This window comes from Polyodon spathula, chromosome 7 (assembly GCF_017654505.1).
Source record: "Polyodon spathula isolate WHYD16114869_AA chromosome 7, ASM1765450v1, whole genome shotgun sequence".
In the NCBI taxonomy this organism is placed as follows: domain Eukaryota; kingdom Metazoa; phylum Chordata; class Actinopteri; order Acipenseriformes; family Polyodontidae; genus Polyodon; species Polyodon spathula.
In genome coordinates, this window is record NC_054540.1 from 29,991,903 (window position 1) to 30,004,696 (window position 12,794).

The following is a 12,794-nucleotide window of genomic DNA, read 5'->3' on the forward strand; positions in this document are numbered from 1 at the left end:
TTAAATTTATATGTGCTACATTGTTTTTGCTATTTTTATCATGAACGAGGTCCACTCTCTCCAGTCCTATCTTTCACTGATTGACCCCTGCCCCCCCCCCCCCCACCCCACCCCACCCCACCACTAAGATGGCCACGTGCTTTACATTCTGCAACATGGTGTGTCCCATATCTAGCATTTTATATCTATGCCACATGTAGTATACGGTCCGAAGCAAACATTTAGCTGAAAACGGTAGTTAGAATTAACATTAAAATGTTACAACATTTTTTATGAAAAGGACCTTTGAATCACTCTGAAACAAACTTTGTGAATAGTTAAATGTTGTCTTCCATTTGGGAGTTTACTTTGTTCTAGTTAGAGCCAGGAGACCCGTCACTTGATTCAGCTTGTGCCCTTGGACTAGTCACTTGATCTCAGTTTGTTTAGGTTTAGAAGCGACTTCCTCATTTGAAACGGGACCCTAAGCTTTCACAGGTTATTAAAATGACTTGTTTTATTCAATGACTGGAAATTTCCAGTGTTAACACCTGACATATGTAGTGATGAATATTATTTTGAATCTAGCACACCTATTGAATGAGTATTTGGTGGGTCTGTTGTCAAAGGATTTATCATCCTTTATTTTTGTTTTAATACTAGCATCTGGTTGTGCTGTATTTTGAAAATTACAACATTTATTGTACTTACCTGCTGCTGATTGCTTTAGTGCCATGGAAGTGGCTTCACATTTTTCCTAAATTAAAAACATGACTTTTCAAATTGTCTCAGTAGGCATGTTTGCTCTTGCAAAATGTATGCAGTACAAGTGTGTTTCTTGTGGATATGCATATTACTTTTAGTTATGTGTAGCGGTTTATATGTATGTAAGTGAAGACAATAAAAAGGAAACTTTTCTTTCATTTTATTTTTATTTAGGTAGCAGCATGTCTAGTAACACTGTCCTAAACATTGACACATTCTGACCCTTGTTTACTCACATTCTCACACACACACACACACAGGTCTCTTGTCAAAATTTTAAAAAATGAAGCCTAATTCAGAACTAAAATGTGCAAGTTTGGCTGTGTCTATCGGAACCGATCCTTGTCAGCCAGCAGGCCACACCTCTGGTGGTTGATTGACCATATAAGGGCCAATCATATTTTAAAAAGGACAGACCAGACTCAGGAGTAAACTTCTGTGAAGTTTGGTGGTCCTTGATGACACTGGCAGCCAAATTCCCACTTTCCAAACATGGGTGGTGCAGTTTTTACTTTTTACTTATAGGGCCCTTAACCCATGCTTTTCAAATCATGAATTATTTGCAGAATGTTTGCAGACCCTGATTAGCAGTAATCTTGAACTACCTAATGTTAACTTAGATAAGCTAGTCCACAATTACTGCTAATCAAAGTTTGTGAAACCAGCCCTTTAAATAACTCATGAGTTGAAGCTTGTGAGGCCATTTCTTTAATTTTATTTTAAATATTTTTAAACAACTGTAAACACTTAAAAGAATACTCACAAGTAATGAGATAGGAGCAGATTAAGCCTCCTGTGACAGCAAAAAAAAAAAAAAAAAAAAAAAAAAAAAAAAAGCAACAAAATATTACGTTCCAGTCTTGAATAGCTTATGAAATCAGCATCAACACTGCTAGGCATTGTCCATTGTCTTGGATTAGGTAACACTGTCTGTATTTTAGGGGACATCATTGAACTGCGACTTGCTCCACCTAATGGTGGGACGATGTTCCTTTTTCAGAAGTGGATTGGATAAATTTGTAATCTGCATCTTTCCCCTGTTTAGAGACACGCTGTCCATTCAGAAACTAGAAGGTCCAGTTGTCTACTGCAGAGCTGAATTACAGTTTGAACATAGTCACCTAATGGCCAGCACAACACAAGGGTGGATGGCGGGGGACTGAGTATGATCATCTCTGTCAAACAGCAGTATCATTGGCTGAGCTGGGGCTTCAAATCCATTAGAATACAGTGGTGCCTTACCCTTCCAAATGTTTACCACATTACATTCATAGGAATTTGCTGATTAGTATGCATTTTTATTGTGCCGTACCATACTTCTCTTTTCTTTACCATGCTTTCTGAAAACTTGGAATAAAGCAGTAAACTTTTATAAAGGATAGCTCTATCTAGTAGGCAGCAAGTCTACCTCACGTTTCTCAACTCTAAAAACTGGGAAAAGCAGCTTCCCTATACAAACTGCAATCAATGAAGCAGGACAAAACTACCAGTTAGGCTAGGGATTTCAACAGGATTTAGAGTTGATAAGTTACTGACTACTGACTGGGATGTTTGGGAATTATTTACTTTCCATTTCTCTTAAGGCTAATATTCGAGTCAGACTTCATGAGAAGAAATCTAATGCAGATACAACAGTGAGCTTGAGCCAGTGCAAAATTTGACTGATCCAAACACTGGCCACCAAATATTCAGGCTGTTTTTGCCACAGATGGCTTTGATCAAACAGAGCAAGTTCTTAAACTTTATAGAGGAATACCTCTGCCTCAACACCCCCTATGGTCTTTGATTCCAGTTCCTCTTCGTTGGGGAGCACTGAAGTTTGTTGTCGGGTGTGTGTAGGCTGTTTGTGGGAGACTGAACTAGTCTCCATCCCACCCTCTGCTTACTTCTTGGGGTCAGCATGTCCCCACATCTTCCCTTCACACTCAGCTGTCTCTTGTACCTTCATGCAGCTCTGAAAGAAGTCTGAGCCCCTTCCCCCGGCCCCACTGTAACAGTCAGGGAGGGGAGGCCAGGTATCCCGCGGGGCACTAGCTGTTGTCTTCAGCTGTCATGTACTTGAGGGCGGCAAAGCCATAGCGACGGGACATGTTCTGCTGGAACTCCTCCTTCAGGGTCTTGAGGCAGACGCGGTACTGCTTGTTAGAGCGGAACTTGGTGATGTCAAAGCTGGGAGCGTGAGGCATGTGGATCATGTAAGCATTGGGCAGGACCACAAACTCGTACTCCTGCGGCGGAGAACAATAAAAAAATCAATGATACTGTGCTGGGATCCTGCATTCTTATGTACTGTCAGTTAGGTTGGTGGGATAGTGAAAAGAGATTGGAAGCCAAGATTATTAACGGACCTAGGACACAATAACACTGAAGGCATTAGCATTTAGACTTGGTAGAATTAAATAGCTTTACTTAAAATACAATCTTTCTATTATAATAGCTACAAGACATTACTGCTGAGATCTGTCAGGTTAATAACCTGTCAGCATTTTAGGAGAGAAGATCTTAAACCAAGACATTATACAAGTAGGAAATTCACCAGCAAATGTGTTTTTTTCATAAAAATATGATATATATAAATATAAATATAATTTAACCGAAACGCAAAATAAATTATCAAAACTAAATATTGATTTATCAAATGGCATTAGAAGAGACTGCCATCACAGTGCAATAGATTGTAATGCCTTTAGTTCCCTTGCAAATACATCAGTGTTCCAGATTATGTTGGATAGTGTTGCAGGCACAGCACTCTGGTCCTGCAGGCACACATTTGGTCATGGCCATATATGTACATTTGAGGATACATTTGAGGATCACTGCTTCAACAAATTAATCTCAGTTTGGAGGGCTGAGTGAGTGGAAGGTACCTGTGCATCTAGCTCCATGATGTGAGCCACCTTGTTCCAGCCAAAGCCCACAAACCTGCGGTCGTACTCGGGGCAGTTCCGCCTCACCACCACATAGGGCTCGAAATCTGCCTCCCACTGCACTCTGTAGGGCGTGGTGGCCGTGCGCCACTTGGCAAAGTTTGTGGGTGCGTGACCTTTTGTCCACACGTGGTACCTGTGGGGTTAAGGGACCAAAAACAATAGTTTAGTATGATCAGGAATGCCAATAAGCTGAACACTGCAAAAGATACAGGGTCTGTAACAGAAGTAGGTGACACAGATCCCCCTCCACAGCTGTATATTATATAAATTAGTCCAATCAGTAACATGCAAAGATCACCACGGCCGAAAGTATATCCAAAATGTAAATATATAGGCCCTTTGTTCTCTGTTTTGATAGATTTTTACAGAAAAATTCCAAGGTTTTACAAAAGCTATAGTTTGGTTTTACTGATGTTCACCCAAAATTTGTCCCACTCAAGCATTTACATTACATTGTACATATTTACCTGGGAAACCGAGAAATTAATTTTCACTTGTTTACATTTTTTAATAAACACTGATACATTCCCAGGAAATTTTATTTAAATAAATAAATAAATACAGGGCCTTGACTATAACATGAAGCCCACAGCCTAGATTCTGATACTCCCTGTAACTTGTGCTAAAATCATTTCAAGAAATCCAAGTCATTCTAAATTAACAAGAGGTTCAGTAGACTTAACTGTGACATACAGACACATTTCATACATCCCTAGATCACGCTGCTCTCAATGTGCTATAGAAAGTTTTAAGCAGTTTATTCACAATCGAATAAGTAGTTATCTATATACAGGGTGATTCATACAACATTTTCAGAGCATTGTGAAAACTGGAGGGTACGTAGAAGATGACACGCAAAATGTCTACAGAGAGACACTGCCATGCACAGTTTGGCCAGCAGGGGGTTGTTCGATAATGTCAAAACTAGAACTAAAAACGTGTAAACCAACGATGTTGCAGCAACTATGAATCTACCTCTATATGTAACTACATACATAAAGACAAGCATACACCTAATTATAGCCGTCACCAGGGATCTGAATCCCAAGCCAATGTAAACGACACAATACATCCCTGCTGTACATAAGCTGTCTTCTTGAAAAATGATTAGCTCCTTCCACCACATCTGCTACTATCAGTAGGAACAACATTCTATTCATGTGGGGTTAAGAACACAAGGTACACTCTCAATGGAGCGGCACTACATACAACGCTCCGCTCCCACTGTAAATCACAGAGCTCTCAACACCTTCTCCAATGCACGGCCTCGCTCTGTGGAAATGTCATTCGAGCCTGGCTGCCTTTACCTGAACGTGAAGAGGGTTCCCATATCCAGCTGTGTCAGCAGCTCTGCCTTGGACTTTGGGAAGGACAGGCGGTATCTCAGGGTCTCAAATGCTGGCACTATCAAAGCTTTCTTGGTGTTGGCCATATCCAGCTGTACAACTGACTTCCTGTAGAAAAGAAGTTCAGAATCATAAAATATGCACAGAAACATAGACAGAACTGTCACACAGCAGGAGATGAATATACATTCAATATGACATCTGGAGTGTCGCTATTCCACTATAGGCCTTTTCTGCTCCTGTAGCAGAAGGGAACAGATTGATCACAGTCATTAAACCAAAATCCAATTAGATTTTTTTTTTCGTTTAAGTTAATACATTGTGTGTGTGGTGTAATCTCATACAGTATATACATTATACAATAGTCACCCTGCACACAACATATTAACATTATAAATCACATAAATGAAGATTGTACTCGGGAAAAGCTTTAAAACTAAACTCCTGTCATGAAATGGTTGGGCAAAGAATCAACCACCACTGCCCCTAAATAATATGTGTAATCCTACAGGTGGTGAGTCAAGGATGAGACTATTTATTAAAAACAAAAGTGCTTTTCTAGTTGGAATTACGTTAATATTTTCTTCATTGAAACTAGTATCAAGTTACTCAAAATTTAAAGAAAGATTGAAGTTAATAGAATGATCCTTTTTACAAAGGTACCAGGTATGTGTGTGATGTTTTTGTTTTGTTTTTAGTGGAAATAGGTGTGCACAGGACAAGATGTATTTGAATTTTGGCAACTACATCACAGTGATTGGTTGATTTCTGATGTGATTTCTAGTAAAGAAAAATGTAACCTTTCATCTTACAAAACAAGAACCAAACAACTACACACCCATTTAGGTCATTAAAATAACTTTGAGTTGCATTTTACTTAACATTTCTAGTTTGTTTCACCAAAAATGGTGCAAACTACATTTTGGTGCATACCTTGATAAAACAAACAGCTGCTGTTTGCTATTAATGCAATGTTATTATGAAATAACTGCAGTGTTTTTTTATTATATTGTAGTTTTAAAAGGATTCAACAAAGATTTCAGCATCATAATTAGTCAACAAATATATTTCTTTAAGTTTTAGTGAATACCACTTGGCTCTAAAAACTTGAAAAGATAGAAGTTGCATATCTGAATAATTGGTACACCCCTAGAAAATACAACTGACTGGGAACAACTGTTTGCTGAGAAGTCTTTGTCAATGTCATGTTACACTGAAAAATACTTTTTTGATATTCTTAATGTTGAATGTTTAGTTTTACGATTAACAACCATTTCAGATAACACTAGAAGTATACCATAGAGCTATTTACAGGGTCTCCTAAAGGATTGTGTGCAAAAATTGAGGGAAAAGTTCAATTTGCTAATCCCACATTGTGAATAAACATTTCATTCAATGTAATGCATTTGTCTTATGATTCACAAATTTAAACTAAACATTGCCCTGCAGGGCTAGAAACACATTACAGTGAAACATACCTGAGGTACTCGTACAGCCCGTACATGGGCAGGAAGTCGATGTCAGACAGGAACATGTACGTAGTGTTGACGTGCTTCATAGCTACGTTGCGCAGCAGGTTGACAGGGTAAAACTGTCCCTCCTTGTAAACGATGTGGTAGCCCACATTCGCCCTTCCCATCAGCACCTCCGAGCCCTGAGCGTATCGCAGGAACTGCTGGGCCTCGGCATCCGACAGGTACAGGGCCAGGCTGATGGGGCCCTCCCAGTGCTTGCAGATCGCCTCAAGCATCTGCAGCCTGCCGAGGGGACTTGGGTTTATTAACACAGCAAGGGCTTTTTAGAAAAGTCATCTAAAAAGCTTTTCAATCACAAGGCTGTCAGTAAATTCAAAATTAGGGCCATCAATATAACGTACAGTATAGAATAACAAATGGCAAAGAATAGTTTGATAAATGGTATTTAAGGCCTATTAGGTAAGCAAAGTAGACAATCGTAAAGTATATGGTAAAGTATATTCAAATTAGCGATTTACAGTAGATGGAATAATTTGTGTCATCAACAAACATGTATATCCCCCGCTTGCTCCCAAGGCCTTACGATAAATGTAACACCATATTTCTAGACAATTTAATAGGTGCTTTTCCAGACATGCAAAACATAGATGGACAAATGTATGGAAAAAGAGACCCCATATATCCCTAGCACCAAATACACTGAATAACTAACTGATTTCTTCCCCTGCGAGAGATACTGAGGGCACTTTGTGAAAAATCTTTAACAGTGCCTGTGGGTCTCTTTGGTTTATTTTTGTCTTTAAAAGTAAGCACAATTCTAAGGTGTCCCAATGCAGAGAGGTTATACATACTGTTAAACACAAAAGTTGTAACAGTGTGCACCTACAAAAACAAGTGCGGTTTCTTTAAAAACCGCATGTGGCCTCCTGGGATCCCATTATGAGATGTCTTCAGCAGCCTGGTTTAAAATACAGAATCTACAATGGTTTGTCTGAGGACTACTTTCCAGCCATCCACTTAAGAATATACCTATAATATTAAGTATAACCATTAGTCATGCATAAAACACATATTAGAAATCATCTATTGTGTGTGCAATTAGTTTTTACCCCAGATTTTCTACCCAATTTAGAATTTCCCCTCACCACAGCAATTCCCCACACAGCTCAGGGGACATCGAGGTTCAGTGGGTGTCCTACAATCGCATACAGAGCCAGTGCCCTCTTTTACACCCAGGCTCTCGAGAGCGGATGTCAGCGAGCTACCGGCCTCTAGAGGATAAAGGCCAGCTCTGCAGGTGTCTGCTTTTGAGCTCAAGGGGTGCCTGGCCAGCAGGGTTTGCTGCAGCGTGATGAGGAGAAACAGTCCCTGCCGGTTTTACCTCCTTAACCCACCGGAGCGCTAGAGCCAATGCGACTCTCCCGTAGGAGTCCCCATCGAAGACAGGTCACTTCAGAGCCGGGATGCGAACCTGCGCTGTATGACTCACCCTGTATACCGCACGGACGTGCTTCTACCAGGTGAGCCACGAAATCATCTCTTAAAATAAAATGCAGTAATTACATATGTGTACGTGATCAGGATTTGAAAATTCTGTTTCTGAAAACATAGATTTCTGAATCTTTCACTGCACCAAAGGGATTTCTCAGATTATATTAACAATTTGTTGTTTGCTTTTGTAAAATGCTTCAACAAAGATGTTCTAGAATTATGTAAAAGTGCTTTTTACCATGGCACATTAGGTACAAAAATATTATATTTGTGTGGCAGTCAAAAGGTTAAAGAAGAAGGGCAGTATTTTTAAAGTGACCTAAAAACGTTGCAGCCAACAAACACTACGGAAGATATTGGTGTCTACCACTGATCTAAACACAAATGATTAAAAAGGGGCGTTTTAAGTCATCAGAAGAGACAATGAATGGTAGCGAGACAATGGAGAACTAAGAGTGATTACACATTACAGATGCATAAGTCCCACCATCATGTTCAATTTTACACTAAAATAGAATGTGTTGGTGTCTGTTTGTGACAACCTTCATGGGTCTCTGCTTTATCAGAAAGAAAGCAGATCAAGTCTGTTTACATCTCCCTGGAGGTAAATTCAGTTGTGGAAACACAAGCTCTCTCCCCCCTGTTGAAACCTGATTGTCACCATGCCACTTTATGCCAAATAGTCATGCTTCTGCTAATTCATGGTTATAATTGGTATCCTCAAGCTCAGTTACATCTAAAAGAACCAAACCAGAAAACAGAAATGCAAGTTTTTAACTATTAAATATGTAGCTTCAAACTTGTTTATTTCCATTTTCTCACCTTCTTATGGTGTTAGCAATTGATTTCAATTAGTCAAATATTGTGATTTTTTCATGTTTTGAAGGGATTTTACTGGGAGTTTGGGTTCTCTTCAGTTCCAGTTCCCTGCCATAGATATCATTTGAGCTAGATCAGCCAAAGGACTGCAGTGTGGTGCCAAAAGCAGATCACTAGGTCTTGCAGTACTTCTATAAAGACAGTCACATATTACATGGCAGGCAACTAAAAATATACCCTTATAAGAGTGTCCCCTAGTAAAATCATAGCAAATTGTAATAAAGCACAGTGAAAGCATGAGGAAGCATAGGTAAGCACTGTACAGCACAGAGAGGTATGGTAAAGTACAAAAAATGCAAAGCATGGGAAACTATGGTAAATACTTGGTATAACCATGGGAAAACTGCAAAATGACATGCAAATTTACCAACATTTAAAAATAAAAAACACAGTTTTACAAAAAAACACTAACATCATAAAAACAGTAAGATTTTTAATTTCAAGCTAACTTTCCTTTAAATAAGTGAAAATCGTTTTGCTTCCACCAAGTATTAACTCAGGGGGTTAGAGACGTATCCAATTATGATCTTTCAGTTCCTCATTTAAATGCATGAAACTCTGAGGCACTGACACAACAAAAAGTGAAAAAAGTTCAAGGGGGTACAGACTTTCTATACTTTCTTTAAAACTTCTGAGTAATTTAAATTGGAAAACCCAAAATTTCTAAGGCAGTTCAACTTTAGTGAGTTGAGCCACATGGAAGTATGCAAGGCGCCTTTCAGTTGTCAGTGAACCAGGGATAATGAGAGTTGAAATTAAGGGCAAAAAGAGGGCTACTTCAAGAGTCTTTCAGATTAATTAAATGTGCATTATTATTCCTTAAATCTGACATAGCAGCCTTAACCAACTGAAAATAAGTGTAACATTGAACTAGCATACACTTTAACACTTCATTGATCATCTTACTTTAAGCTGTTCCCTCATATATAAGCGATTAAAATATAATACAAAAGCGGGAAATACAATAAATACTACATGTAGAATATACAATTGTAAAAATAAATAAATAAATAAATCCAATATGAACTATTCTTTCTCTGGTATGCATCGTGGCCACCAGCAACATACAGTCAGCACTCACATAACCGACTATAGCATTTTGACTTCAGTGGTTAAATGCGTGTGACACATATTTGATTTTTTCATTTTGGCCCATTCCAACCCTTGTATCTTTTTTGTGTTCCCTGAAAAACGGACACTATCAAAAATACATATCTGAAAGGACTATGTTTTAAAACAAGTAGGCTTCCACTTCAAAAAAAGTTTTTATTGAGAAAAAAAATTGTATATTAAAAATACAAAACTGATAGATCACAACTGGATAAGTCTCCACCCCCCTGAGTTAATACTTGGTGGAAGCACCTTTGGCAGCAATTACAGCTGTGATTGTTGGGATAGGTCACGATCAACTTTTTATATTTGACCATTCTTCTTTACAAAACTGTTCAAGCTCTGTCAAGTTCCTTGGGGAGCGATGATGGACAGCAATCTTCAAGTCATGCCACAAATTTTTGATTGGATTTAGGTCGGGGCTCTGACTGAGCCACTTAAGGACATTTACCTTTTTGTTCATTAGCCATTCCAGTGTAGCTTTGGCTGTGTGCTTTGGTTCCTTGTCATGCTGAAAGATGAACTTCCTTCCTAGTTTCAGCTTTCTTGCAGAGGGCAGCAGGTTTTTCTCAAGGACTTCTCTGTACTTTGCTCCATTCATTTTCCCCCCTTCTATCCTGACAAGTGCCTCAGTCCCTGCCGATGAGAAACATCCCCAAAACATGATGCTGCCACCACCATGCTTCACAGTAGGGATGGTGTTCTTTGGGTGATGCACTGTGTTGGGTTTGCGCCAAACACAACACTTTGCATTTAGGCCAAAAAGTTCCATTTTAGTTTCGTCAGACCACAAAACTTTTTGCCACATGGCTACAGAATGTTTTTGTGCACACTTCAAACGGGATTCAAGGTGGGCTTTCTTGAGTAATGGCTTCCTTCTTGCCAGCCTACCACACAGGCCAGATTTGTGGAGTGTTTGGGATATTGTTGTCACGTGCACACTTTGACCAGTCTTGTCCATGAAAGTCTTTAGCTCTTGCAATGTTGCCATTGGCCTCTTTGTAGCCTCTCTGATCAGGCAGGGTCTTGATGGTGCCGTACACCTTTCACTTCTTAATAATTGTCTTGACTGTGCTCCAAGGGATATTCAAGGCCTTTAATATTTCTTTATACCCATTCCCTGATCTGTGCTTTTCAACAACTTTGTCCCAGAGTTCCTTTGAAAGCACCTACGTGCTCATGGTTGAGTCTTTGCTTTGAAATGCACTACCCAGCAGAAGAAATCTACAGGAACTGCTGAATTTATCCTGAAATCATGTGAATCACTACAATTTAACACAGGTGGAGGCCACTTAACTTGGCATGTGATTTTTTGAAGGTGATTGGTTATACCTGAACTAATTTAGGATTGCTACTGCAAGGGGGGTGGACACTTACCCAACCAAGCTATTTCAGTTTTTATTTTTAATTAACTTTCTACAAATTTCTAGAATATTTTTTTCACTTGGAAGTTGTGGGGTAGTTGTGGTTTAATTCCAGGCTATAAGGCAACAAAAGGTGAAAAATTTGAAAGGGGGTGTAGACTTTCTATAGGCACTGTGTGTGTGTGTGTGTGTGTGTGTGTGTGTGTGTGTGTGTGTGTGTGTGTGTATATATATAATTAAAATGGGGACTGATTTTATTCTTAATACAAGGCTGTAAAATTTGACTGACATGTATCTGGGTAACTGATATCTGAGTGCTGACTGTATACGACAAAACACGTTTTTTTCCCCTAAAACAAAAATCAAATAGCCCAACCAGGAAAAAGCTAGATATTTTTAGATCATATTTGTCCTTGGGTTCCAGCATCTAGCCAGCACAGAAGTGTTTTCCTGGTATTGTACACTCCCTCTCTTTGTTTTCCCTCTGCCTTCTTTATACAGAAACCCTGGCGCCATAATGTGTTAATTGATGAGTCACCCTGCGGGGAATGCCAGATTAACTCTTTGCTACTACAAACAGATGTCTCTGAACAGCCTGATCTGTCATAATGATATATTACCATATGAGTGCAACAGAAAATGTGTTCTATAATTTGTTGCATCCTTAAACACTCATTGCTTTTTAGCACTATCTTACCTACTGTATGGGCCTGATACTCAAAGCGTATTACTGCAGATCGCTATTTCACAAAGGAAAACAGATGAAATAACTCAAGACATTTCATTAAGAGTGACCAATTTTCTATTATCCCCCACAGTACAAGATCCACAGTGACAAGGGTATCGTGGAGGTGGCTGTATATATGTCACACTTCCATTCTCCCATACATCTGCAAACTGCCTATCCAATTGTCATGCAACTTGCTATTAACATTATTTAGCGAGCGTTATGTTAGATTCTATTTTAATACACTTTACTATGATACTAATTTAATTAACTTAAGTACATTTTATTGACTAATGTAGGGGATACATACTACTTATCCAATTTTCATTCAGTTATTCATCACTATTTCTGGAATGCAGATATTGATTTATACAAAAGCGTATTTCTCTAAAAGTGCAAAAGTAAAAAGCATTCGATGCATTGGATACAGGGATCCTATCTCTGATCAATCAGTAGTTCAGTTACTTTTTCTGTTCAGCAATCTTGGAAGATTACTTCCTTATTAAAACACCCTGCTTATATAAAACAAAGTATTTTCTAATTAATATTAATGCATACTTACTTTAAACTTAAAATAATTAATATACCTGCTGTGGCAGGGCAGGAGCTGATGGGCTGAAGACTGTCCAGACAAAGAGACCTAAAGACCTTGCTGTAATCCTCTGATCGCCATGAGAATGACCCAGGATCAGAAAGTAAAGAAAATTAAACTGACGACGGCCAGGCGA

The 12,794-nt window shown here is 38.9% G+C and overlaps 1 protein-coding gene across 2 annotated transcripts in view; it reads right to left on the reverse strand.

Moving 5' to 3' along the window:
- Positions 1 to 906: 906 nt before the first annotated feature.
- Positions 907 to 12,794, reverse strand: part of LOC121318500 (LARGE xylosyl- and glucuronyltransferase 1) — an 82,329-nt gene continuing 70,441 nt past the window's right edge. For both annotated transcript variants that reach the window (XM_041255233.1, XM_041255232.1), the window contains exons 12-15: positions 6,499 to 6,777; positions 4,982 to 5,128; positions 3,612 to 3,807; positions 907 to 2,972 (exon numbers count right to left, since the gene is read on the reverse strand). In XM_041255233.1, coding sequence (XP_041111167.1) covers positions 2,775 to 2,972; positions 3,612 to 3,807; positions 4,982 to 5,128; positions 6,499 to 6,777 — 820 coding nt within the window. In that variant the 3' untranslated portion in view covers positions 907 to 2,774. The remainder of the gene's footprint in view (positions 2,973 to 3,611; positions 3,808 to 4,981; positions 5,129 to 6,498; positions 6,778 to 12,794) is intronic.